General features: G+C 41.2%; 1 protein-coding gene and 1 long non-coding RNA gene across 2 annotated transcripts; one reads left to right on the plus strand and one right to left on the minus strand.

Moving 5' to 3' along the window:
- Window positions 1–24,228: 24,228 nt before the first annotated feature.
- Window positions 24,229–25,712, plus strand: LOC127305414 (cinnamoyl-CoA reductase 1). The gene is made up of 5 exons (XM_051335833.1): window positions 24,229–24,385; window positions 24,470–24,627; window positions 24,718–24,900; window positions 24,997–25,355; window positions 25,447–25,712. Exons 1-5 carry the CDS (start codon window positions 24,229–24,231, stop codon window positions 25,622–25,624), a joined length of 1,035 nt encoding a protein of 344 aa, XP_051191793.1. The 3' UTR covers window positions 25,625–25,712.
- Window positions 25,713–25,750: 38 nt separating this feature from the next.
- LOC127305415 (uncharacterized) lies at window positions 25,751–26,331 on the minus strand. The gene is made up of 2 exons (XR_007853930.1): window positions 26,189–26,331; window positions 25,751–26,085 (listed from the first exon to the last, which is right to left on the minus strand). It is a non-coding gene; the product is annotated as an uncharacterized lncRNA (long non-coding RNA).
- Window positions 26,332–27,026: the final 695 nt, after the last annotated feature.

The raw sequence follows: 27,026 nt of genomic DNA on the forward strand, positions 1-27,026 counted from the left end.
AACCACACCCACGAAGGATAATGACCCTTTCCTTATGGTTAGCTTTTCCTCCGCTCCGGAGATGGCAAACTCCACAACCACTTTACAAGCTCCACGAAGGAGAAGCCCGGGCCTCTTCACAATCTTCTTGAAGAGATCACCGGAGCACCAACCGCCAAGCCAACTAGGAGGTCTCCCTCCAAGAGTAACAAGCTCACGGTCTCTCACTCGAACTAATCGTGATGGAGAGCTCAACACTATGCAATGATGCAAAGCAAGAAAGAGGTGTTCAAGTCCTTCACACTCAAATCCCACCAAAGCAACGAATGCTAGGATGATATTGGAGAGGAAGAACAATGGGGAAAGTCAACAAAAGACTCCAAGATCTAGATCCCAAGAGTTCCCTCACTTAGAGGAGAAATGGATTGGTGAAAGTGTAGATCTAGATCTCCTCTCTTAGATCCCTCAAGAATGAGCAAGAATCGTGGAGGGAGGCAAGAGAGAGCAAGTTCTTCAAAGGCAACAATGGAGGTGAGAGAATAGAAGAACTAACTCAGCCCAAGGTGGAAGAAGGGCTATTTATAGCCCAAGAGCAAATATAACCGTTGGGGAAAAGTTGGGCTGAGTCAACCGTCGAGGAGGCCGGTCAACCGGGCCTGGGGCCGGACCGTCCGGTCCAGGGCCCGGTCAGACCGGGCCCAGACCAGACCAGCCGGTCCAAACCGGTCGGCAGGCCGGAACCCGACCGGGGTCACTTTGTGTCGTCCAGGAGGTCACCCGGTTGGCGCCCGGATGGCGCCCGGTTGGCGCCCAGTTGACCGGTCGGCACGCCGGGCCAGCCGGTTGGGAGGCCGGCTGACCGGGCGGCAGACCGGAACCGGCCGGCGCATGGGCCGATCCGACCGGGTCCCTGACCGGGTGAGCAGGAAAACATGTTATACAAAAACTGTGATAACTTTTGTGTCCGGACCCCGATTGACATGAAACCAATTTTGTTGGAAATATGGAGACTCCTCACATAACATTTTAGATGATTTTAGAGAGGGAGTCTCCCACCGTCAAGAAACGGTGAAGACGTCCAAACTCGAAAACGCAATAGAAGATGCATGCGGATTCCGTTTTCGATGAACTTGGGCTTGTTGTAAAGCTAGCAACAAGCTCAAGAACCTCACACAGAGAAACACCAAGAAGCAATAAGGATATGCAAAGTATGCAAAACATTGAGCTCCCTAAGACGATGTGATCAAGTTACCCAACCGAAAGCCCCTCTTAATAGTGCGGCTATCTATCCTATAATCCGGTCTCCCAACATCCACCTTGAGACCGATAAAAAGAAAACCTAGCAAGGCCATACCTTTGCCTTGCGCATCCCGCTTGATCTTGATGATAACTCTTCAAGCTTCACTCAAGCCGGAATGCCTCACTTGATCAATGTTGCTTCGTGAAGACTCACAAATGCTCCCCCATACACTATGATGGGAAAGCTCCATTGATGCACATCTTCACATGTCCATTATCACCGAATGGACGACAAGCTTCAAGCATGTGATCCACTCAAGATGCTCATCTTGAACTTGCCCAACTCAACCTTGTATCTTCTCATACTCACTTAAGATAGAGCATGACTAATATTGAGTTCCACATAAGAACTCCATCTTCATTTCTTCTTCTTGATCATATCACATATGTATCTTCAATTCAATGATCTTGATGCCAATACACAAGGTATATCTTTATCTTCATGGCATCTATACTTGAATCCAACACATGGAGTACAAGTAGAACCTATGGAATATTCCTTCATATAAACTCAATGAAAACATTAGTCCATAGGGGTTGTCATTAATTACCAAAACCACACATAGGGGCAATGTACCCTTACAGGTCTTCATCCAGAATAGCAGATAGATCTCAGGAAATCCATAGCTTTAAAATCAAACCACCTCATAGACCATTGCCAAGATGATCACATAGGAGCAAAGCAGCAAGGACAAGAGGCTAGGAGGAGAAGTTTTTCCACAAGAAAATGCAAACAACAACAACCAAAATCCTAGAGGGCTACTCTACAGCAGCATGTATAACCTGGCCATAGAGCAGCATGCCATTCCCCTGTCCATATCCAAATGGTTGTCCAGGCACTTTTGCACACATAAGCGGGTATAAATCATCTAGGAGATTGTTTGCATCATCATTTGGCCGGCAGGAAGAGTTCCTAGATTAGCCTATCCATCTACAGTATTTAAGCAAGCTAGAGTAGTTGCTCTTTTGTTGCATAGCAACATAATGAGCCATCCAAAAACTATAGCTAAGCATGCACATGAGTTGCTAGGCTACACCCTATAAAATTATCCTGAGAAACCACCAGATTAAAGTAAAACATTGGAGCTTTACTGTCAGCATACAAAGCAAGCTCTGCAGCAAATAAAATAGATCCATATTTTTGTTCACTAATGAAGAGAAACAAGAAGAAGATTTACATCCTCTAATTATCACTCAATCCACTAGCTACAAGAGCATTAATCAAATATACCAACAAATCAACTGAATCACCACAGTGATTATAGCATGTCCAGAATAAAAAGGTCACACAAGCACAAGACTAGATCATGTATGTACATAATCTAGGAGATCAGTAGCACAAACAAATCCATCTTAAGCAAGCATAGGAGCTCATAGCAAGAGAGCAAGTAAATCAATATATAAGCAACACCATTTATATTTTACAGTATAAACTCAACTTAGAATCAAGTAGAGCATCAAATTATCACCGCAAGCCAGACATCACACATGCATACAACCATTAGAGTACATAGAGTATTAGTGAACAAGCTCTAGGGATTTAATTAGGGTCCGGGAATTATTATCAAGCCAACAAAGTAACCTTAGTAGAAACAATGTTTAAACCATCATGTAATTGCCACACAACCAACATGAATCACGTGACTACCCAAGCAACTTTAACCGCCAGGACATAATAAACTAGATCACAACATTTAGCTCCACCGCAACTAAGCTTGCACCACAGTACCTCATGATCATAGGCAGCGATCACTTGGATCATGGCCTTGATAGCATAACCTAACGTATTTATCAAACCACTAGCAAAACAGTGCAACACAAGGCCATAAACAGTGAGAGAGTAGTGGAAATAGCTCACAGTGTAGGGGACGAAATAGTTGACGCCGGGGTTGAGTCCGCAGCACCGCCCCGACGGTATCGACGAGGATGAAGTAGTCATCACAGTACCAGCATCAAAAGGGCAGAAGTACCACCGCATCATCAACATCGCATCAGGAGAAGTAGACGACGTCAAATTGGTAGAAGTAGAGACTAGAGAGTGGGCCATAAGTTGGAGATGAGGGATGCGTGAGCCGAGGAGGTAGCAAGGTGGTGATGGAGTGGGAGAAGAAGGACCACAAAGTGGCGCTAGGGCATCACCAGCACGTAGGACGGCCGGAGTAGGTCGGTGGCGGCTTGACAAGCCTCCGGCGACTGCTAGGGTTTCCAGATTAGGGACGAACACAAAGAGCCACAAAAATCAAATCGACTAGGAGGGAAGGGTAAAGGACAATGACGCAGACCTGCAATAGCTAGTGGCAGCGACGGAATGGCCGGTGCTGTCCAGGTCTGGCGTGGGCGTAGTAGCTTCCTTGTGACGGTAAAGCACTCGTCTGTTGGGAACCCCAAGAGGAAGGTATGATGTGTACAGCAGCAAGTTTTCCCTCAGTAAGAAACCAAGGTTTATCGAACCAGTAGGAGCCAAGAAGCACGTTGAAGGTTGATGGCGGCGAGATGTAGTGCGGCGCAACACCAGGGATTCCGGCGCCAACGTGGAACCTGCACAACACAACCAAAGTACTTTGTCCCAACGAAACAGTGAGGTTGACAATCTCACCGGCTTGCTGTAACAAAGGATTAGATGTATAGTGTGGATGATGATTGTTTGCAGAAAACAGTAAAACAAGTATTGCAGTAGATTGTATTCGATTAAAAGAATGGACCGGGGTCCACAGTTCACTAGAGGTGTCTCTCCCATAAGATAAATAGCATGTTGGGTGAACAAATTACAGTTGGGCAATTGACAAATAGAGAGGGCATGACAATGCACATACATGACATGATGAGTATTGTGAGATTTAATTGGGCATTACGACAAAGTACATAGACCGTTATCCAGCATGCATCTATGCCTAAAAAGTCCACCTTCAGGTTATCATCCGAACCCCTTCCAGTATTAAGTTGCAAACAACAGACAATTGCATTAAGTATGGTGCGTAATGTAATCAACAAATACATCCTTAGATATAGAATTGATGTTTTATCCCTAGTGGCAACAGCACATCCACAACCTTAGAGGTTGTTGTCACTCCCCCAGATTCAATGGAGGCATGAACCCGCCACTATCGAGCATTAATACTCCCTCTTGGAGTTACTAGCAGAAACTTGGCCAGAGCCTCTACTAACAACGGAGAGCATGCAAGATCATAAACAACACATAGGTAATAGATTGATAATCAACATAACATAGTATTCTCTATTCATCGGATCCCAACAAACACAACATATAGCATTACAGATAGATGATCTTGATCATGTTAGGCAGCTCACAAGATCCGACAATGAAGCACATAAGGATAAGACGACCATCTAGCTACTGCTATGGACCCATAGTCCAGGGGTGAACTACTCACTCATCACTCCGGAGGCGACCATGGCGGTGAAGAGTCCTCCGGGAGATGATTCCCCTCTCCGGCAGGGTGCCGGAGGCGATCTCCTGAATCCCCCGAGATGGGATTGGCGGCGGTGTCTCTGGAAGGTTTTCCGTATCGTGGCTCTCGGTACTGGGGGTTTCGCGACGAAAACTTTAAGTAGGCGGAAGGGCAGAGTCGGAGGAGTCATGGGGGCCCCACACGCCAGGGCCGCGCGGGCCCCCTGTAAGCCGCGCCGCCCTAGTGTGGCGGCGCCCCGTGGCCTCACTTCGTCTCCCCCTAGGTCTTCTGGAAGCTTCGTGTGAAAATAGGCCCCTAGGCGTTGATTTCGTCCAATTCCGAGAATATTTACTTACTAGGATTTCTGAAACCAAAAACAGCAGAAAACAGCAACTGGCTCTTCGGCATCTCGTTAATAGGTTAGTGCCGGAAAATGCATAAATATGACATATAATTTGTATAAAACATGTGAGTATCATCATAAAAGTAGCATGGAACATAAGAAATTATAGATACGTTTGAGACGTATCAAGCATCCCCAAGCTTAGTTCCTGCTCGTCCCGAGCAGGTAAACGATAACAAAAATTTCTTAAGTGACAATGCTACCAACATAATCTTGATCAATACTATTGTAAAGCATATGAGCTGAGATCAAATCATTCAAAGCAAATGTCTATATTGATATAAGAGATGATAATGCAAGAGTTAAACAAGCTAGAAGTTTTCATGAACTATTACTTCAAAGACATGAAACCGTACAAAGTTCATTAAAGATGTGTTAAGTATTCAGCGTAGAAGTTCTATCCTTCATTCCAAAGCATCAAGTAAATTTTCACAACATAAGAAGGATTCAGTCAAGTAAACATAAACATAAACGTCATGAATCAACTGTTTCGAAGTCTACTCAACCGGTGAGCGCAAGCATTTGGTATTAGCACCAGGATGTTATGGCATGAAGAACGTTAATGGGGATTTGGAAGGCCAAATAGAAGAAAGTCTTACAAAGCTATAAGTGACCATTAGACAAGAGGAAGTCTTATGATCGAAGCTATGCAAGGAGTAGTGATTGCCATGCAACGGATGCACATAGAGCTATATGTGTATGAAAGCTCTCCAATGGAACTAGTGGGGGTGCATCCAACTTGGTTGCTCATGAAGACCTAGAGCACTTTTGAGGAGGCTCATCATTGGAATATACAACCCAAGTTCTATAGTGTAAATTCCCCACATAGTTATACTAGTAAAACCTGAAAACTCTCTCATATGAAGTATAGGTGCTGAACATGAGCATAAATGATGACTATGAATAATGCAGGTGCTAAAACATGAGCGCAAGTGTGGATAAAAGATAGTAATGCTGCCCCCTTTTTTTTCTTTCTCTTTTTTTTTTCTTTTCTTTTTCTTTTCTTTTTCTTTCTTCTTCTTCTTCTTCTTCTTCTTCTTTTTTTTCCTTTTCTTTTCTTTTTCTCTTTTTGATGGCCTCCATGGCTCTTTTCACTTTTAGGGGCAACATCCTAATATGACAACACACTTTTTGGTACAAATAACTCATAATGAATGAAACATGATGTATAAAACTGTATGCCTCTGCCAGTGTAGCAGGATGTGCAATGATCTAGCGTAACATGGGTAAACCACACATCAGCTGTATAGAATCATGCAAAGCAATATATAAATGATGAATGACAACAAGTCATGTAATGTAAAATGGAAGTTGCATGGCAATATATCTCGGAACAGCTATGGAAATGCTGTGGTAGGAAGGTATGGTGGCTGTTTTGAGGAGATGTATGGGCTTATGTGCAGGAGAACAAGAGAAAGTCCTCCCACGGGTTTGGATGTACTGGCGAAGTATGCGCAATTCTCAATGTGAGCAAAAGGCAATGCACAGTACCGAAGAGGCTAGCAAATTTGGATGGTGGAAGTGCCAAAAACCGTAGCTTAACATTAGTCAAAAAGAACTCACAAGCTTATTGCAAACATCTAGCAGGTTCAACATTAAGAGCATGATTAAAATTTACTCCAAGGAGGGCCGTTCACGGCGGTACAAGTACCCCGCTAGCTCCCTCGACCTTCAGCGCAACTTAGTTATTACGATGAACTCTTTGACATGGAAAGCTATCAAGTCCAACTATACCTTCAACTATTTAAGTAGAGTTTGTAGTACGGCACAAGCTTAAAGACAACAATCCACTACTAATTTTAACTTATTTATCCAGCAAGCCTTACCATCTAATTACCTCAAAACATTTGCAAAGAATCAAGTTATCAAAGCTCAATGACCTACAAGTATTTCATTGTATACTACCACATGCAGCATTTCCCGTTTCCAACCATATAACAACTTAATGAAGAAGAAGCTTTCGCCATGAATATTATGAGTAAAGCCTAAGGACATATATGTCCATATGCAACAGCGGAGCGTGTCTCTCTCCCACACAATGAATGCTAGGATCCATTTTATTCAAACAAAACAAAAACAAAAACAAACCGACGCTCCAAGCAAAGTACATAAGATGTGATGGAATAAAAATATAGTTTCACTAGAGGAACCTGATAATGTTGTCGATGAAGAAGGGGATGCCTTGGGCATCCCCAAGCTTAGACGCTTGAGTCTTCTTGATATATGCAGGGGTGAACCACCGGGGCATCCCCAAGCTTAGAGTTTTCAGTCTCCTTGATCATGTTGTATCATCTCCCTCTCTTGATCCTTGAAAACTTCCTCCGCACCAAACTCGAAACAAACTCATTAGAGGGTTAGTGCACAATCAAAATTAACATATTCAGAGGTGACACAATCATTCTTTATACTTCTGGACATTGCACAAAGCTACTGAAAGTCAATGGAATCGAAAATTCCATCAAGCATGGCAAAACAGGCAATGCGAAATAAAAGGCAGAATCTGTCAAAACAGAACAGTTCGTAAAGACGTATTTTATTGAGGCACCAGACTTGATCAGATGAGAAAACTTAAAACTAATGAAAGTTGCGTACATATCTGAGGATCACTCACGTAAATTGGCATAATTTTCTGAGTTACCTACAGAGAATTAGGCCCAGATTCGTTACAGCAAAGAAATCTGTTTCTGCGCAGTAATCCAAATCTAGTATCATCCTTCTATTAGAGACTTTACTTGGCACAACAATGCAATAAAACTAAGATAAGGAGAGGTTGCTACAGTAGTAACAACTTCCAAGACTCAAATATAAAATAAAAGTACTGTAGTAAAAACATGGGTTGTCTCCCATAAGCGCTTTTCTTTAACGCCTTTCAGCTAGGCGCAGAAAGTGTATATCAAGTATTATCCAGAGACGAAGTGTCAACATCATAATTTGTTCTAAGAATAGAATCAAAAGGTAACTTCATTCTCTTTCTAGGGAAGTGTTCCATACCTTTCTTGAGAGGAAATTGATATTTAATATTACCTTCCTTCATATCAATGATAGCACCAACAGTTCGAAGAAAAGGTCTTCCCAATATAATGGGACAAGATGCATTGCATTCAATTCCAAGACAACAAAATTAACGGGGACAAGGTTATTGTTAACGGTAATGCGAACATTATCAACTCTCCCCAAAGGTTTCTTCGTAGAGTTATCAGCAAGACTAACATCCAAATAACAATTTTTCAATGGTGGCAAGTCAAGCATATCATAAATTTTCTTAGGCATAACAGAAATACTTGCACCAAGATCACACAAAGCATTACAATTAAAATCATTGACCCTCATCTTAATGATGGGCTCCCAACCATCCTCTAGCTTCCTAGGAATAGAAGTTTCGCGTTCTAGTTTCTCTTCTCTAGCTTTTATGAGAGCATTTGTAATATGTTTCGTGAAAGCCAAATTTATAGCACTAGCATTAGGACTCTTAGCAAGTTTTTGTAAGAACTTTATAACTTCAGAGATATGACAATCATCAAAATCCAAACCATTATAATCTAAAGCAATGGGATCATTATCCCCAATGTTGGAAAAAATTTCAGCAGTTTTATCACCGGCAGTTTCAACAGTTTTAGCAGTTTCAGGCAGTTTTGCTCGCTTTGCATTGGGAGTGGAAACATTGCCAACACCAATTATTTTACCATTGATAGTAGGAGGTGCAGCAACATGTGTAGCATTAGCATTACTAGTGGTGGTAATAGTCCAAACTTTAGCTATATTATCTTCTTTTTCATTTTCTTCTCTTTCCCACCTAGCATGCAATTCAGCCATTAATCTTATATTCTCATTAATTCTAACTTGGATGGCATTTGCTGTAGTAACAATTTTATTATCAATATCCCTATTAGGCATAACTTTCGATTTCAACAGATCAACATCAGCAGCAAGACTATCAACTTTAGAAGCGAGTATATCAATTTTCCCAAGCTTTTCTTCAACAGATTTGTTAAAAGCAGTTTGTGTACTAATAAATTCTTTAAGCATAGCTTCAAGTCCAGGGGGTGTGTTCCTATTATTGTTGTAAGAATTCCCATAAGAATTACCATAACCATTACCATTATTATAAGGATATGGCCTATAGTTGTTACTAGAATTGTTCCGATAAGCATTGTTGTTGAAATTATTATTTTTAATGTAGTTTACATCAACATGTTCTTCTTGAGCAACCAATGAAGCTAACGGAACATTATTAGGATCAACATTTGTCCTATCATTCACAAGCATAGACATAATAGCATCAATCTTATCACTCAAGGAAGAGGTTTCTTCGACAGAATTTACCTTCTTACCTTGTGGAGCTCTTTCCGTGTGCCATTCAGAGTAATTTATCATCATATTATCAAGAAGCTTTGTTGCTTCACCAAGAGTGATGGACATAAAGGTACCTCCAGCAGCCGAATCCAATAGGTTCCGCGAAGAAAAATTCAGTCCTGCATAAAAGGTTTGGATGATCATCCAAGTAGTCAGTCCATGGGTTGGGCAATTTTTAACCAAAGATTTCATTCTTTCCCATGCTTGTGCAACATGCTCAGTATCCAATTGTTTAAAATTCATTATGCTACTCCTCAAAGATATAATTTTAGCAGGGGGATAATATCTACCAATAAAAGCATCCTTGCATTTAGTCCATCAATCAATACTATTCTTAGGCAAAGATAGCAACCAATCTTTAGCTCTTCCTCTTAGTGAGAAAGGGAACAATTTTAATTTTATTATGTCACCATCTACATCTTTATACTTTTTCATTTCACAAAGTTCAACAAAATTATTGAGATGGGCAGCAGCATCATCAGAACTAACACCAGAAAATTGCTCTCGCATAACAAGATTCAGTAAAGCAGGTTTAATTTCAAAGAATTCTGCTGTAGTACCAGGTGGAGCAATAGGTGTGCATAAGAAATCATTATTATTTGTGGTTGTGAAGTCACACAACTTAGTATTTTCATGAGTATTCATTTTAGCAATAGTAAATAAAGTAAACTAGATAAAGTAAATGCAACTAACTAATTTTTTTTGTGTTTTTAATATAGCAAACAAGATAGCAAGTAAAGTAAAACTAGCAACTAATTTTTTTGTGTTTTGATTTAGTGCAGCAAACAAAGTAGTAAATAAAATAAAGCAAGACACAAACAAAGTAAAGAGATTGGGATGTGGAGACTCCCCTTGCAGCGTGTCTTGATCTCCCCGGCAACGGCGCCAGAAAAAGAGCTGCTGTCCAGGTCTGGCGTGGGCGTAGTAGCTTCCTTGTGACGGTAAAGCACTCGTCTGTTGGGAACCCCAAGAGGAAGGTATGATGTGTACATCAGCAAGTTTTTCCTCAGTAAGAAACCAAGGTTTATCGAACCAGTAGGAGCCAAGAAGCACGTTGAAGGTTGATGGCGGCGAGATGTAGTGCGGCGCAACACCAGGGATTCCGACGCCAACGTGGAACCTGCACAACACAACCAAAGTACTTTGTCCCAACGAAACAGTGAGGTTGTCAATCTCACCGGCTTGCTGTAACAAAGGATTAGATGTATAGTGTGGATGATGATTGTTTGCAGAAAACAGTAAAACAAGTATTACAGTAGATTTTATTCGATTAAAAGAATGGACCGGGGTCCACAGTTCACTAGAGGTGTCTCTCCCATAAGATAAATAGCATGTTGGGTGAACAAATTACAGTTGGGCAATTGACAAATAGAGAGGGCATGACAATGCACATACATGACATGATGAGTATTGTGAGATTTAATTGGGCATTACGACAAAGTACATAGACCGCTAGCCAGCATGCATCTCTGCCTAAAAAGTCCACCTTCAGGTTATCATCCGAACCCCTTCCAGTATTAAGTTGCAAACAACAGACAATTGCATTAAGTATGGTGCGTAATGTAATCAACAAATACATCCTTAGATATAGAATTGATGTTTTATCCCTAGTGGCAACAGCACATCCACAACCTTAGAGGTTGCTGTCACTCCCCCAGATTCAATGGAGGCATGAACCCACTATCGAGCATAAATACTCCCTCTTGGAGTTACTAGCAAAAACTTGGCCAGAGCCTCTACTAACAACGGAGAGCATGCAAGATCATAAACAACACGTAGGTAATAGATTGATAATCAACATAACATAGTATTCTCTATTCATCGGATCCCAACAAACACAACATATAGCATTACAGATAGATGATCTTGATCATGTTAGGCAGCTCACAAGATCCGACAATGAAGCACATAAGGAGAAGACGACCATCTAGCTACTGCTATGGACCCATAGTCCAGGGGTGAACTACTCACTCATCACTCCGGAGGCGACCATGGCGGTGAAGAGTCCTCCGGGAGATGATTCCCCTCTCCGGCAGGGTGCCGGAGGCGATCTCCTGAATCCCCCGAGATGGGATTGGCGGCGGCGGCGTCTCTGGAAGGTTTTCCGTATCGTGGCTCTCGGTACTGGGGGTTTCGCGACGAAGACTTTAAGTAGGCGGAAGGGCAGAGTCGGAGGAGTCACGGGGGCCCCACACGCCAGGGCCGCGCGGGCCCCCTGTAGGCCGCGCCGCCCTAGTGTGGCGGCGCCCCGTGGCCTCACTTCGTCTCCCCCTAGGTCTTCTGGAAGCTTCGTGTGAAAATAGGCCCCTGGGCGTTGATTTCGTCCAATTCCGAGAATATTTCCTTACTAGGATTTCTGAAACCAAAAACAGCAGAAAACAGCAACTGGCTCTTCGGCATCTCGTTAATAGGTTAGTACCGGAAAATGCATAAATATGATATATAATGTGTATAAAACATGTGAGTATCATCATAAAAGTAACATGGAACATAAGAAATTATAGATACGTTTGAGACGTATCAGCCGGCGACCAGCCGGAATCACTGTGCAGTGCGACATCGCCATAGGAAGCTCGTGCGCGTGTGTGTCTGAGTGAACGAGAGAAAGGATGACAGTGAAAGAGATAATGAGATAAGAGAGTGGGCCGGGATGGGCCAGTGTGGTCCAGGCCAGGCTAGGTTGGTTGAGCCAGACCTAGTTGGCTAGGCCATTGGGCTAGTCCAATTGACCTGTTTGGTCTATATTTTGTTTTTGGAAAAAAATTTAAACATTTTAACATCAACCAATAAAAAATATTTAGTATGAGAAAAATACCTCAAATAAATAAGAAAAATATAAAAAACAGTTTAAGATCCAAATAACAATAAAAATGATTTTTCTCTATTTTTAGAAGACTAATTTTAAATCTTAAACTATTAAAACCTAAATACTAAAAATATAATTTTCTTGTTTCTATTTTTCACATCAAGAAAATATTAAATATTACTTTTTTAAAATTTCATATAATACAACAATGGATTTTTTATGGTTATGTTTAATCATATGAAAACCCTAATAGAACATTACTTCAAAATATAATTCCAAAACCTAAAAAAGAATTAAGAGATACCCTTATTTCAACTACGATTTAAAATCCTAAACCCTAAAAGGATATTGATAGTGCTTGTCTTATCCTAAACAACTAATTCTATAATCCTTAATAAACTAATAAAAACCATGATCATATATAATCTACTTATAAACCCTACCAAGTAAAGAAAATGCATGGCCATGCCTTATTAGAGGTATACAAACTCCTTTTGCTAATAAGGTGGCGATTTCAAGCACTCATATTGAGTTGACCTTGTATAATACTAAACCTAACTTGTTAATTCCTGTCATCACCATTAATCATCACTAAGTATTGTCACACCATCTTGATCGACTAAAGTAGCAACCCTATGTAGTAATTCACTTTACATGCTCATTCCTAACTAAATGATGCAACTAATAGATGATTATGAAACCATCTTGTTTTAGACCCATCTAATACCAACTTAGTGAATCAATGAAAAAGAATAGTAAAACCTAGAACTCAACAACCCTAATTGTTATACTTATTATTTATTAAGAAACATGTTCTTCAAAAGTTATTCTTTTTAAATAAATAACAAATAACCATTAATCATGTCTTAGATGATTTAAAACTGACAAATACTCTTTACATATCAAGATTATGCGAACTACTATTCCATTGTGTGTTAGTATAATTGCTGCGATGCATTATACCATTCGTTCCCTCTTGAACCCTCTGCTTAGATTCAAAGTCACCAAAGGAGGAACTACCGTGGAACATGAAGACAAATGAGTCAAGTACAACAAGATGGAGAACTCAACCAATGAAGTCAATGGAGTCAATTTCTATATCTGCTAGGGTGGAAACCTAGACTAGTAATAGAAGGGAATCGTTTCCCTAATCCTAGCACCTAAGTAGCTAGATTTCTATCAGATTTCTTTAGCAAGCCAAGTACTTCTAGAGCTAGAGTTAGTCATAAGTTAGTCTATGAGTCGTTCTTTTGGAGCTTTATTTGCAAATTTACCTCACTGTACATTAGGAGGCTATGTGATGTGTAACTTTATAGACATGCCTCTGACTCACATATGTTTCTGTTGTACCACTCTGAGGGATGTAATACTAGTGGAATGGTGTTTCCTTAGTGTTATGCCAACGACTTGCATACTACACTATGCAGTGGTATGCTGGGTCACCACAGCTGGTATCAGAGCAAATGCTTTGACACTAAGATTAAAACCCTTTAAAGGAGATCTATAGGTTTGGTAGTATATACCTACGAGGAGTCAATCATTGGAGGTAAGGAAGAGTGATAGGAATTATATAAGTCTACCTTTACATGCTAGAGTTGGTAATCATACATGATTCGAGCACTTGAGAGTCATGATGGGATGTAGCAGAATGTCATAAAAGAATTAACATGTGTTAGATGACAATACGAATTTTCATATCTCAAAACCATGGTAACCATGCCAAGTATACGAGAAGCATGGTCTGGAGAGGAGCTATTGAAACTTAGTATTGCATCGAACTCATGAAGTTAAGTAAGTGTTAAAGCTATACTTTACTATATATGTGTTTGAATACAAAAGTTAGGCATCTGGAGAGATCATGTGAGGTTAAAATTCCATATAAGGGAAGGTAAGCTAGTACTTTCCAGAAAAATAGCTCAACCATAACAAATTTAGACCACTTTGTTCAAGTTTATCCGATTGCTAGTGATCAATTGGGGGTAAATATTGAGACAAACCGCAGTATTCCCTATATAAGTGCTAAGTATCACGACCTATACCTATATTATGTGGTGTTATATACTACACATCAAAGCCTGATGTTTAGGGATGTCTTACCCAACTATTATATTCGGGATTATAATGATGTGCCATATAAGCACAAAGCTGGATCTTCTTGGATTTTTTGGATTTTTCTTGTTTGACTAGATACACACATGAAGTTTGACTTTGATATGCAAGTGGATGTTGCAATATCAAGTTCTTACTTGATGTTATAGATCTAGAGGGTAATGGTATTCATGCGAGGGAGAGACGAATTCTGGAGATTTTGAAGAAATGATGAAGGTCATAAGAAGAAGGATGCGCAGTTGTGGAAAGCAACCACAATACTTGGAAGGACGGCCAATCAATACTCATGCTTATCTTTAACAAAGGAGCATTTCAGCACGGAGGGGGCATGAATGTGGGAAAAAGAAGGAATATGAGGAAGCTGAAGTAGAGCCATCATCATTATGGCAGAGGGAATCAATGAGAAATCACTAAGGATATTGCCTTTATAGTGTCAATTATTAGTTTTCTTGCAAAAAAAACCCTGGAAAAAGCAAAATGGACAAGTAAAGCTGCAACTGATATAATAATACCGTAATTGATATAGGGAAATCATGAAGAGAAAGCTCCAGAAGTCACGTATCTATTGACTAGAACTATGAAAGAGTTGACATCTGGTATCGAATAAGCCACCACTGGTATCAGATAGTTTGTGGTTGGTATGTTGGTAACAATAAGTGGTAAACAAATAAAACCCTACTAGCAAAATAACTGTGATATATAAAAATTTAGTCAGAGAATTCACATCGGATACCCACAATTGTGTGGATACACCACAAAGATTCTTTGTGCGAATCTAGAAAAGTACAAACCATAAGTTAGACCAAGACCAATATCCTAACAATGAGTCTAATGATTAGAAGACAAGGAGCTTGAAGACCATTAGAAAACTCCATGGGGGAGATGAAGTCTGAATGAGAAGTATTGAGATATGATATTTGGAGTGTGATGAACAAATAAGAAGGTCTGAACTAAGAAGAAGTTCGATCTTATTTTCATAAGTTTTTTGGGAAGTACCCAAATAATAGTACTCTCAGAAGGATGTCAGACTAGAACCGAGGTTCATATCTCGAGGAAGTAAGAGTTAGACTTTAACTTGAGAAAGTGAGTAATATCTACCTGGAATTAAGAGCATTCAAGTAAGTCAAAAGCGATGATTTTGTATTAAGAAGATTTCAAAGACCAACTAAAGCTCAAGAAGGTTGAAGATCGAAGGAGTTTGATCATACCAAAACTAAATATAAAAGAAAGATACATTTCATGGAACCTAAAGAAACCAAAAGGAGGATAATTAGTATAAACTAGAAGCCATGATTGGATGGACTAAATGAATCTAAACCATCCTTAGGGAAATAAACCACTAAAAATAACTTGTTAAGTATCATTAGTGCAATTTTGGTAGCATGGGAAAAACAAAATCTTATCGTAAAACAAAAAATTCGGAATCAAGTTGTTCAAGGACCACTATTCAGTGTGAGACACTAGAAGGCTTCAAGAAGAATGGACATCCGATATACCCAATTATCTCTAGATAGATCACTAAAGAGTTCGAGAGGATCGTGATCTGCGCAAGTCAGTTCTACAGTCTGAAACGTGAGAGCGTTCGAACTTCGGGACAAAGTTCAGTTTAAGGGGGAGAGGCTGTAACATCCCAGGTTTAGAGACTACAAATAGGAAGAACACGGAAGTGTCCACTACACTCATTCATGCATTGAAAATCCAGAGATTTTTTTAAAAACCTTGGACTGTGAGGCAAAGAGCCCCACGGCTATTTATTACCTCAAATAAAATCTGGGGAGTCTTCGTGCGTTCATTTAAAACACAAAGAGATCGAGGTTTCTCTCACGGTTGATGGAATTGATTTAGCTCATCGACATGAGTGCGATAAATTTTGGCATGAACTTTGATGAACCATTGGGTTTTGGGGGAAACATTTGAATTAAGTTCAAATATGGAAAAGAGAGATTCAAATATGAATAATAGAAATCAAAATAATAATTTGAATTGCCCAACAATCATCTAACATAAAGTATATGAGATAAAATACAAATTAAAAGTTCAAAACAAATAAATGAATTAAAACTTTATTACAACCTTTATCATCCAATATTTACAAGTCTCTTAAAGAGAAATAAAAATTCCAAGTAACAAAAATAAATTGTATTACAAATGAATAATTTTGTTTCCTAAACTAAATCTTGATCTTCCGAATCTCTCAATAATCTTCTTTTCCTACAATAAGAAAAACTACAAATACAAGAAAAGAATTGTGTCATGATTAAAATGCTTGCCTTCACCTTTGGTGAGGAAATGTTACTGCAGGTGACTAGCTAAAGAGAATCAAGAACTACTCTTGATCCCCAAATGGTGATTAAAGGGAATTAATTCATCTCGGGCAACATTTGGAACTAGTCCTAATCTTGGATCTTGAGGCAACAAGGAATAAAGGCAACCAGGGACTAGAGCAACACTACTTGATTAATATCAAATGACAACAAGAATTGATTCACTATTTGAGGAAACACGTCAACAATTTTTATTCCCTCTAATCTAGCTAGAATTCTTAAGAAGCCCACAAATGCATTTAAAGTGGATCATTCTTCACATGGAGAAATCAATATGATCCTAGCCATTAATATTTAAGCCACATATTAGACACATCCCAATTAAATTTTAAAGTCACCCCTGATCTGTTAGTACATCACTGGTACTAAAACAAACCAACAATATGATTTATCCACTTGGAAACAGAGAAATAAATGAGAAGTATAGGATAAGGTCAACCTGGCATTGCTTGCACAAATAAGAAGAAAAAGGAAGATTGTCCTCTTGCACTAGAAAGGGGGACACATACACAAGCAGCCCACACAACACAAACAGTTGTGTGTTCTCGACACCACATATAGTAGCCCGGTACTATAAAAGAAAGGGCATCACAGCCAGCCAAACCATTTGGCTCAGACTTCACCAAAGCAGTATAACAACCGAGACAACACACCATACATTCCAGTCACATTATCTTTTTCTCATAGATGCTAAAGCACACCAGCAGCCCATCTAGCAATTCATTCAGTAACAATTTCTATCATCAGTACCACATGTCTCCCCACACCCATCAACCAACCCAAGAACCACAAAGAACATCATATGTTCGTCATCCAGAATAGCAGATAGATCTCAGGAAATCCATTGCTTTAAAATCAAACTACCTCACAGACCATCACCTAGACGACCACATAGGAGCAAAGAAGCAAGGACCAGAGGCTAGGAGGAGAAGTTTTTCCACAAGAAAAGGCAAACAACAACAACCAGAAGCCAATAAGGCTACTCTACAGCAGCAGGTATAACCTGGCCATAGAACAGCATGCCATTCCCTGGTCCATATCCAATTGATTGTCCAGCCACTTTTGCACACATAAACAAGTATAAATCATCTAGGAGATTCGTTGCATCATCATTTGACCACCAGGAAGAGTTACTAGATTAGCCTATCCATCTACAGTATTTAAGCAAGACAGAGTAGGTACTCTTTTGTTGCATAGAAAAAAAATGAGCCATTCGAAAATTCTAGCTAAGCAGGCACATGAGTTGCTAGGCTACACCCTATAAAATTATCCTGAGAAACCATCAGATTAAAGTAAAATATTGGATCTTTACTGTCATCATACAAAGCAAGCTCTGCAGCAAATAAAATAGATCCATATTTTTCTTCACTAATGAAGAGCAACAAGAAGAAGATTTACATCCTCTAGTTATCACTCAATCCACTAGCTGCAAGAGCATTAATCAAGTGTACCAACAAATCAACTGAATCGCCACAGTGAAGAAAAATATGATCTGGGGGATCAGTAGCACAAGCAAAGCCATCTTAAGCAGGCATATGAGCTCACAACAAGCCATCAAGTAAATTAGTATATAAGCAACACCATTTATATTTTACAGTATAAACTCAATTCAAAGTCAAGTAGAGCATCAAATTATCACCGCAAGCCAAGCATCACACATGCATAGCAGCCATTAGAGTATATAGAGTAGTAATGAACAAGCTCTAGGGATTTACTTAGGGTCCGGGAATTATTATCATGCCAACGAAGTCACCTTAGTAGCAACAGTGTTTAAACCATCATGTAATTTCCACACAACCAACAGGAATCATGTGACTACCCAAGCAACTTTAACCACCATGACCTAATAAACTAGATCACAACATTTAGCTCCACCGCAACTATGTCAGGGGCATATAGAGTTAAAGGAGGAGCCTGTACCACAATACCTCATGATCATAGGCAGAGATTACTTGGATCAAGGCCTTGAGAGCATAAGCCAACCTATTTATCAAACCACTAGAAAAATAGTGCAACACAAGGCAATAGACAGTGAGAGAGTAGTGGAAATAGCTCACAGTGTAGGGGACGGAATAGTTGACGCCGGGGTTTCATCCGTAGCATCGTCCCGCCGGGGTCGAGGATGAAGTAGGACCACGGTACCAGCATCACAAGGGCAGTAGTACCACCGCATCATCATCATCATCGCAGGAGAAGCAGGAGAAGCAGCCGGCGTAAAATTGGTAGTAATATAGACTAGAGAGCGGGCCATAACCCGGAGCTCGGGGATGTGTGAGCTGAGGAGGCAGTAAGGAGGTGATGAGGTTGGATGAGAAGGATCACAAGGTGGCACTAGGGCAGCACCGACACGCAGGGCGGCCGGAGTAAGCCGGAGGGGGACCAGACAAGCCATCGGCGACCGCTAGGGTTTCCAGGTTGGGGACGAACACAAAGAGCTACGAAAATCGAATCGACTAGGAGGGAAGAGTGGAGCACGACGAGGCGGACCTACGCTGACCAGCGGCGGCGGAACGGCCAGCTCGTGCACATGTGTGTCCGAGTGAACAAGAGAAAGGATGAGAGTGAAAGAGATAATGAGAGGAGAGAGTGGGCCGGGATGGGCCGGTGTGGTCCAGGCCAGGCGGGGCTAGTTGAGCCAGACCTAATTGGCCGTGCCATTGGGCTAGTCCAATTGACATGTTTGGTCTATATTTTGTTTTTGGAAAAAAATCTTTCAACAATTAAACATCCACCAATAAATAATATTTAGTACCAAAAATACCTCTAAAAATAGGTAAAATATAAACAAATAGTTTAAGATCCAAATAACAATAACAATGAATTTTCTCTAATTTTAGCAGACTAATTTTAAATCTTAAACTATTAAGACCTAGATACTAAAAATATAATTTCAATCATTATCCTCGAGAGTTAATTTCAATCATTATGGTTGTATATCGACAACTTTCATTTTTCCCGATATCAAGTAATTCATAACTCTTTTATTCATTTTTCTTTGCTGGGCAAGGCTTGGAAATGGTTCACGAACAAGGATCCGGGTGAGTGGAAAAGTGAGCTTCCACTTAAGCAAATACCGGTAAGTACTACTAAGTAGGTCCGCGCATCTCTTTGATTCTAGTTTCAATACCATTACCATCCTTGATTATTATTTTGATTGAACTGTGTTCTCGTAAAGTGCTTAAGGCAACAAGACGGGAATAATTAATGTAGATTTTACATTTGTGAGTTCATTCGCCAGACGACCTGTCAGATGGGGAGAATTTTAGAACAACTTCAAGTACGTAAACAATATTAATAATTTTATTTTATCACCGTCAACTGTGTTGTGTTTCATTTATATATATTGACCATCATCTTTAAATTATTAGATCAAACGGTTGCGGGATAATCTTCTATCAACCAAGCGTGTACGAGCAATTCAAGAAGAATTGGCTGGATTCTTACTTGACGAGATCATAGAACCAAATGGAGAATTCCATCAGAGCCCAATCGATTATGGACAAGGATGATCCATAGAAATTATATTGTACATATGCATGAACATGTACTGTACCATTATGTAATATGTTCGGCCACGACGTTGAAAGATGTTACTTCGATCTCTATATTCATAACGATGTTGTGTAATATAATGGTTTCCTGTATGCATGTGTGTGCATTAACGTGTTTCAAATAGCAAGCCCTGGGCGTGGCGGCAGATTCTACCACGGCAGAAAAATGGAGCCAAAACGCTGCCGCGGTAGACTCTGTCTCGACAGCGTTTTTGTGCACTTCCCTGCCGCGGCAGAGTCTGCAGCGGCAGGGAAACGCTCCAAAAAAGGTCTTCCGCCCGGGCGCTCGGCAGCCAGCCACGTGGTGCCCACCAGTTTGTAACACAATCGATGCTAGGGGGGGGGGGGGGGGGGGGGGGCGTTTGCACCGGATTCTTTGCACCGGTTGTAAAACCGGTGCTAAAGCCACTTATAAACCGGTGTTAAATCCCCGTTTTCCACTAGTGCAAGCAACCACCTTTGGCTGCTATAAGTAAAAAAGAAAAAATACTGATGAAGCCCACGGGCTGAGGAAAACAAATCTCGTGTCTTGTTCCCTCGACTTGCAAAGTTGTGCTAGTTTTTCAGATTGATTGGCTAGTACAATCAATTTATACATACCATTTTTTCCTTTATCGGTTAGTTTTCATTGAGACACCTCAGAGAGAAACTATACCCTGCAACAAGGCACTGTGCAAATGTCTGTGCTCCTTTCTGGTACACACCTTATCTGTATTAACATGAAATGAATATTACTATTTCATAAAAAAATACACTATTTTAATATAGCCAGCTAGACATATCAATGAAAAGAAATACATGATTTTTCCTTGAACACTGGGCATCACAGGATATCTAAGTATTGCTGAAAAGGTGAAATTTTTTTCAGAAAATTTCAATGTGTTCTGCATATTGCTAGACACAATTTAACTATAGCATTGGTGGTGTAAAATGATAACTCACTTGTGAACTTCAACTTTCCCGAGACACTCGTGTGCATTTGTTGTTTCAGATGTTTGATTTGAGTGGCATGACGCTTACATCTTCCTGCTCCCGTACATATTATGGTTTGAGTGTTCATGGCCTTGAGCATTTTCTTGAGTCATGAGTCGATGCGGAATTTCCTCGTCGCCTTGATTTTCTTCCAGGCAGGCCTTGTTGTGGAGCATCTGATGCCACAAGTGAATGTACGGACCATTAATTTTGCACTGATATCTGACTGCTTTAAGGTGGATTAGAGCTTACATCGAAACTAGTACACACCATCATGAATAGAGAAGTGACCAAATTAATACAAGTTCATCACCTTAAAACTAAAGAAGGGTAGTGATCAAATTAATTAATATGTCTCGATCGATTAGCTAGCAAGCTAGTTAGAGATACAATAGAAACGCAATCACGATGCTGTGACCTAACATCCTAAAAAAATCACGATGCAAAAGTTGATTGTAACTTTTAAATAACATGGGGATCTTCGTGTCTTTCTTATCCAACATACTAATAACTAAAAACAGTAAGCTTCAAATACATAATTAAACTATGAAATACACATGCATTTTATCAACACATACTACCTACATCCATCCCAAGGCTTATGACACCCTTTATTATTAGATGGTGCTAAAGTATAATCATCGGCCATTGCAAATCAAGAATGTTGTGTTTGTGTCGAATATTAGTGTACGAGTTGGGTTTCGTTTGGACTCTGAGTTGTAATAGGTGTGGATGGGATACGTGTAGTGTATGAGTCGAACTAGTAGCTTGGGCATCCCATATAATGTGAGGGGTACCACATGTTGTAACCTATGATGACTTGATAGCGACAGGAGCACAAGGAGAGCCGGCGGCTTGTGCCGGTGCCCAAGGTGGCTAGATGCTGCGGTGCCAAAGGGGATGAGCGCCCGTAAAGCATGCCACAGAGATGTAGGCGTTTGCCGAACTGCGTTACCAATCTCGGTGTCGTTTTCGTGCTGTGATTGTTTGGTCATCGGTAGATCAATTGTGCTCCTACGACGATCACAAAGAACATGCCTCATACTTACAACACATGGAATGAGAAACAAAACAACTATATGGCTATACGTGTTATTATTGCAAAAATTAAAAACTATGCACCGATTTAAAAACTTTCTACTCCAGACTCATTTTGATCAATTACTAAGTAAACCACATCTACACATATGCAAACTAATAAGTTAATTTGACATCAAATCAGATATAAATAAAATAAACTCCCACGTACACTAAAACCAACAAATCCCTCTACTTCTAGAGCATGAAATGAGCTAAACTAGCAATGAAAAATGAAAGGATGAAGTTGCTAACCTTTTAGAACCCTTGGATAGATGTGGCGCCACCAAATTTTGACAAATCGTGGAAACAAATTGGGATAAACTCGAGCTCGGGAAGGAACAAAGGAGAAAGCTTAAATCGAAATAGCTCGGGTAGGGACAATTATGTATATAGGGAAGACATTAGTCCCGGTTGGTATCTCCAACCGGGACCAACCGGGAATAAATGTCTCGTTTGGAATTGCGAGTAGGGACGAATGATTTTAGTTCCGTTGGTATCTCCCACCAGGACTAAAGGCCACGTTTGACCAAGGACTAAACCTTGCTTTGCCCGTGCGGCGTCCTAATCGTTGGAACCGAGACAAATGCTCACGTTAGTCCCGGGACTAAACACGGTCAGGACTAAAGCTTAGAACGGAAGGCCTTTTTTCTAGAGTGAATTCCAGTTTTTATCCTGTAATTTTACATTTATGACACTATTTACCCCGTCGAGTGAAAATTTATGTAGATCACCCATTTTAAAGGCTTTTTACCCTTATTTTTTTGGTTTGCGTCCATTGGAAAAGATGTTAGGTGACGATCGGGGTCCAAAAATATATAAACATTAGTGATGAAGGGAACATATGGATGAAACAAGTTTGGGCATAAATCATCCATGAGGCTCCTCTATATATCGCTCCACATCGACATATCATATTTATTCTATCTAACAATAACAAGTAAAATAATAAATTGGGTCTAAACCGTGTGTAAAGGCTCCTAAATCGGATATTTTGGTAAAAGTTCCACTAAATGGGGTAATATGTGTCACAAATACATAACTACAGGGTAAAAAGTGGAATTTACTTCTTTTTTTCTACTATACTGTGTGTTTGTATGTTAAAATCTTTTGCTCGCAGCCGGCAGACGATTTCTATAGGCATCTCGATTGGCAACCGACGGCTTCGAGCTGTAAACGGTGTACCGGCCCAGTATACAGCTGCTGTTGGAGGTGTTGTAACTAAAATACATGTGAATGTGAAGCCGATCACAAGAACGTCCACTTGCTTACCCTAGAGAGGGAGCCAAAGAGGGGCTATCCATGTGCCTTGCCGATCTCCTCCACTACTACGACCCCCGCGCCGCCTTTAGGATGACATCTGCCCAATGATAAAAATGCATGCACACACCAGAACATTAATAAACGTGGAGTAGCAACTTGATTATGGGCATGCCAAATTATTTAGGAGGATTGTAAAATTTCTATGTAGACACCCACGTGTGAAACATGTGGTTCCTAGGATAGAGTATAATCGTGTGGGAGTTTTTGTCCAAGGATTTGTTCGCACTATGCTTAACAGAAACAATATATCCCTCAAATCTTTGACAAATCTTTGTTTTTTTTTCATTTCGGCAATCAAACAATACAAAATTTGAATCGACATGATATTAATTTTTCTAGTTTCGCAGCATTGAAAATTTCGTGTGCATCCTAATTTTTTTCATCTATATATTTATATGTTTTCTTTAATCATGGGAATCAAAGATGCGGAAGTCTCTTTAATATAGGATAAGAGTAGAGTACACCACCAACAGCCGATAATAGAGTGGGATCCGCTGATAGGGGAACTGATCATGCACCAGCACCAGGTTGCTCTATATATGGAGAATGTACCTATGTGGCTATGTCATATCTAAGCTTTTTTCGTGGCTCAAGTCTCTAACTCTGTATATCGATCGTGACCATGTCGTCCTATTTGGAGACCAAGGCCATGGACAATGGTGAGAAGAAGCAGCAGCAGCTAGTTTGTGTGACTGGAGCAGGAGGCTTCATTGGGTCATGGGTGGTGAAGGAGCTCCTCCTCCATGGCTACCGTGTGAGGGGAACCGCCAGAGACCCCGGTAAGTTGGTGAATCCATCCGTCCGTCTGTTTTAAGATTCAGTAGAGAAATACTGATGTAAGTGAAGTACATGTGAATGTGAAGTTGATAGCAAGAACGCCCACTTGCTTGCCTTGGAGGGAGCCAAAGAGGGGTTATCCCTGTGCGGCGCTGATCTCCTCGACTGCGACGACCTCCGCGCCGCCTTCAGCGGATGCCACGGCGTCTTCCATGTGGCCTCCCCAACCATCAACAACGACCCAGTGAGTTGATCAAAGCTTGAACACGCACTCTGCATATATACACGCATGGAAACATATCCTCTCATTTGTGGGTGAATGCATTCGTTGCAGGAGCTCATGCTGGCTGCCGTGGAGGGAACTAGGAACGTGATGAACGCTGCGGCAGACATGGGCGTGCGGCGCGTGGTGTTCACCTCATCCTACGGCGCTGTGCACATGGACGCCAACCGGAGCCCAGACACGGTGATGGACGAGACGTGTTGGAGCGACTACGACTTCTGCAAACAAACTAGGGTATGAATGGAGCTCCACTCTCGTTTGCACCATGAGTCCATGAAACACCTATCTTTGTTTGATTTGTAAGCCTAACAATCCTTGATCGGTGTATAGAACTTTTACTGCTGTGCGAAGATGATGGCGGAGAAGACGGCGACTGAGGAGGCGGCCAGGCGTGGGCTGGAGCTGGCGGTGGTGGTGCCGTCCATGACGATCGGTCCAGCGCTTCAGCAGGCAATGAACATGAGCATCGCCCACATCGCGCGCTACATGATGGGCACCAAGAAGGTCTGCCCCAATGCCGTTGCCGCCTACACCGACGTCCGCGACGTCGCCCGCGCGCACCTGCTCGTCTACGAGCGCCGCCACGATGCACCGAGCAGCCGCTACCTCTGCATCGGCGCCGTGCTCCACCGTTCCCGCTTGGTGCAACTTCTCGGGGACCTCTTCCCGAACTACCACGTCACGGCCAAGTACGTGATCATGTTCAACGCCCATATTTGGATTCTGTTCATCTGTCCGTTCGAAAGATGTCTAACAAATGTTTCATGTATGGTGTGGCAGGTGCGAAGACGACGGCAAGCCAATGGCCAGGCCGTACAGGTTCTCCAACAAGAGGCTCAGGGACCTGGGACTGGAGTTCACTCCTATTAGGGAGAGTCTGTACGAGACGGTGATGTCCCTGAAGCAAAAGGGACACCTGCGTCTGCCTGTTCCGGTGCCAAAGCGCGCACGGCTATGATTTATGAACCAAAATACATATGCACCGGATCGACGACGACTGTTGATACCGTCCACTTTTCGAAATATACTTGTATGCATTAGCCCTATACCAGCATCTTGTGCACAGTTCAAAATGATGATCAAATGTCTGATAAATAAAGTCATGTTGGTATACGTGCAAAAGATATACACAGTGAGCCGGCTTTGTCTATAAACAGTTTCATCTAGACGCATTCTAATGTATAAATATATCCGTAACTAGGTAAGCGTGCTACTTAGTATGGGGCGTAAATCATATTATGTTTTAGAGAGAGAATTAGAGTAGGTGCTCAGCGCGCATCTCTATCTACACCATCTATATTGCATCAAGATAAACGGCCAGCAGCTGCGTGCTACCGGAATGGAGGGCGGTGGCGCTCGCTGGGGCGGAGCGATGGGGCGGCGCGGTGCTCCATGGGGACGAGCTGGCGTCGGTGCGCTCTGTTGGGGACGAGATTTAGGTGAAGCAGGTTAGAGTAAAGCGGAGAGAGAGAGAGAGAGAGAGAGAGAGAGAGAGAGAGAGAGAGCTTCGCATGGGGCAAACCAGCGGCACAGTCGGAGACAAGAGAGAAGGCGCTAGCGTCGGGGTGAAAGAGAGAGGTAGGAACAAGAGAGGCGGGTGAGGAAGAAGAGAGAAAGGTTTGTGAGAGAGAGAGAGAGGATGAGGAAGAAGAGAGAGAGGTAGGTGAGATGATGTGGATGGATAAGGGATGGGTGGATGCGGGTAGATGGCTGTTTTAAAAATACCTGTGGCACACAACTACTTACGGTGGGCCACAGGTTAGTCTATCTAAATTTCATAAAACAATCATGAACCCCCGTAGACCATTGAATTCGGCGTAATTTAGGTGTAGATAATTTTTCACATAAACACTTCTTCATCCAATGTCGTAGTATTCAAAATCGAAGGCAAATTTACCAAAATATAAAATGTTTTTGAAAAATATGTCAAAATTCATGTTAGTTGTTTTTCCTAAAACCTAGATTGCGTAACATACTATATCTCAAAGCATTTTAAATTTGAAAGTTCTATTATTTATTTTATTTTTTTCAAAACTGAAAAGGTGATCCAAGCGGGGAGGGGTGGGAGGGGCACTAACACATGCCAAGTTTACCTGTGGGAGCACCAGCACCCCGTGTGCCATAGGTATGCTGACCCCAAATTTGAAGATTAAAGTTTTTTTTACTTAGTTGTGGCTGGTGCGCCACGGATATGAAATATACCCGTGGGCACCAGTATGTGGTGCGCCAAGACTAAGTGTGGCTACTCCTTCCATTCCGTCCCACGAAGTGTTGCACCACGGGTAAGTTCAAGCGTTGAAGAACTAGTTTCTGGTGCACCACATGCATGTATATAACCGTGACGCACCACCATTTCAATG

Source organism: Lolium perenne, chromosome 6, assembly GCF_019359855.2.
Source record: "Lolium perenne isolate Kyuss_39 chromosome 6, Kyuss_2.0, whole genome shotgun sequence".
Lineage (NCBI taxonomy): Eukaryota > Viridiplantae > Streptophyta > Magnoliopsida > Poales > Poaceae > Lolium > Lolium perenne.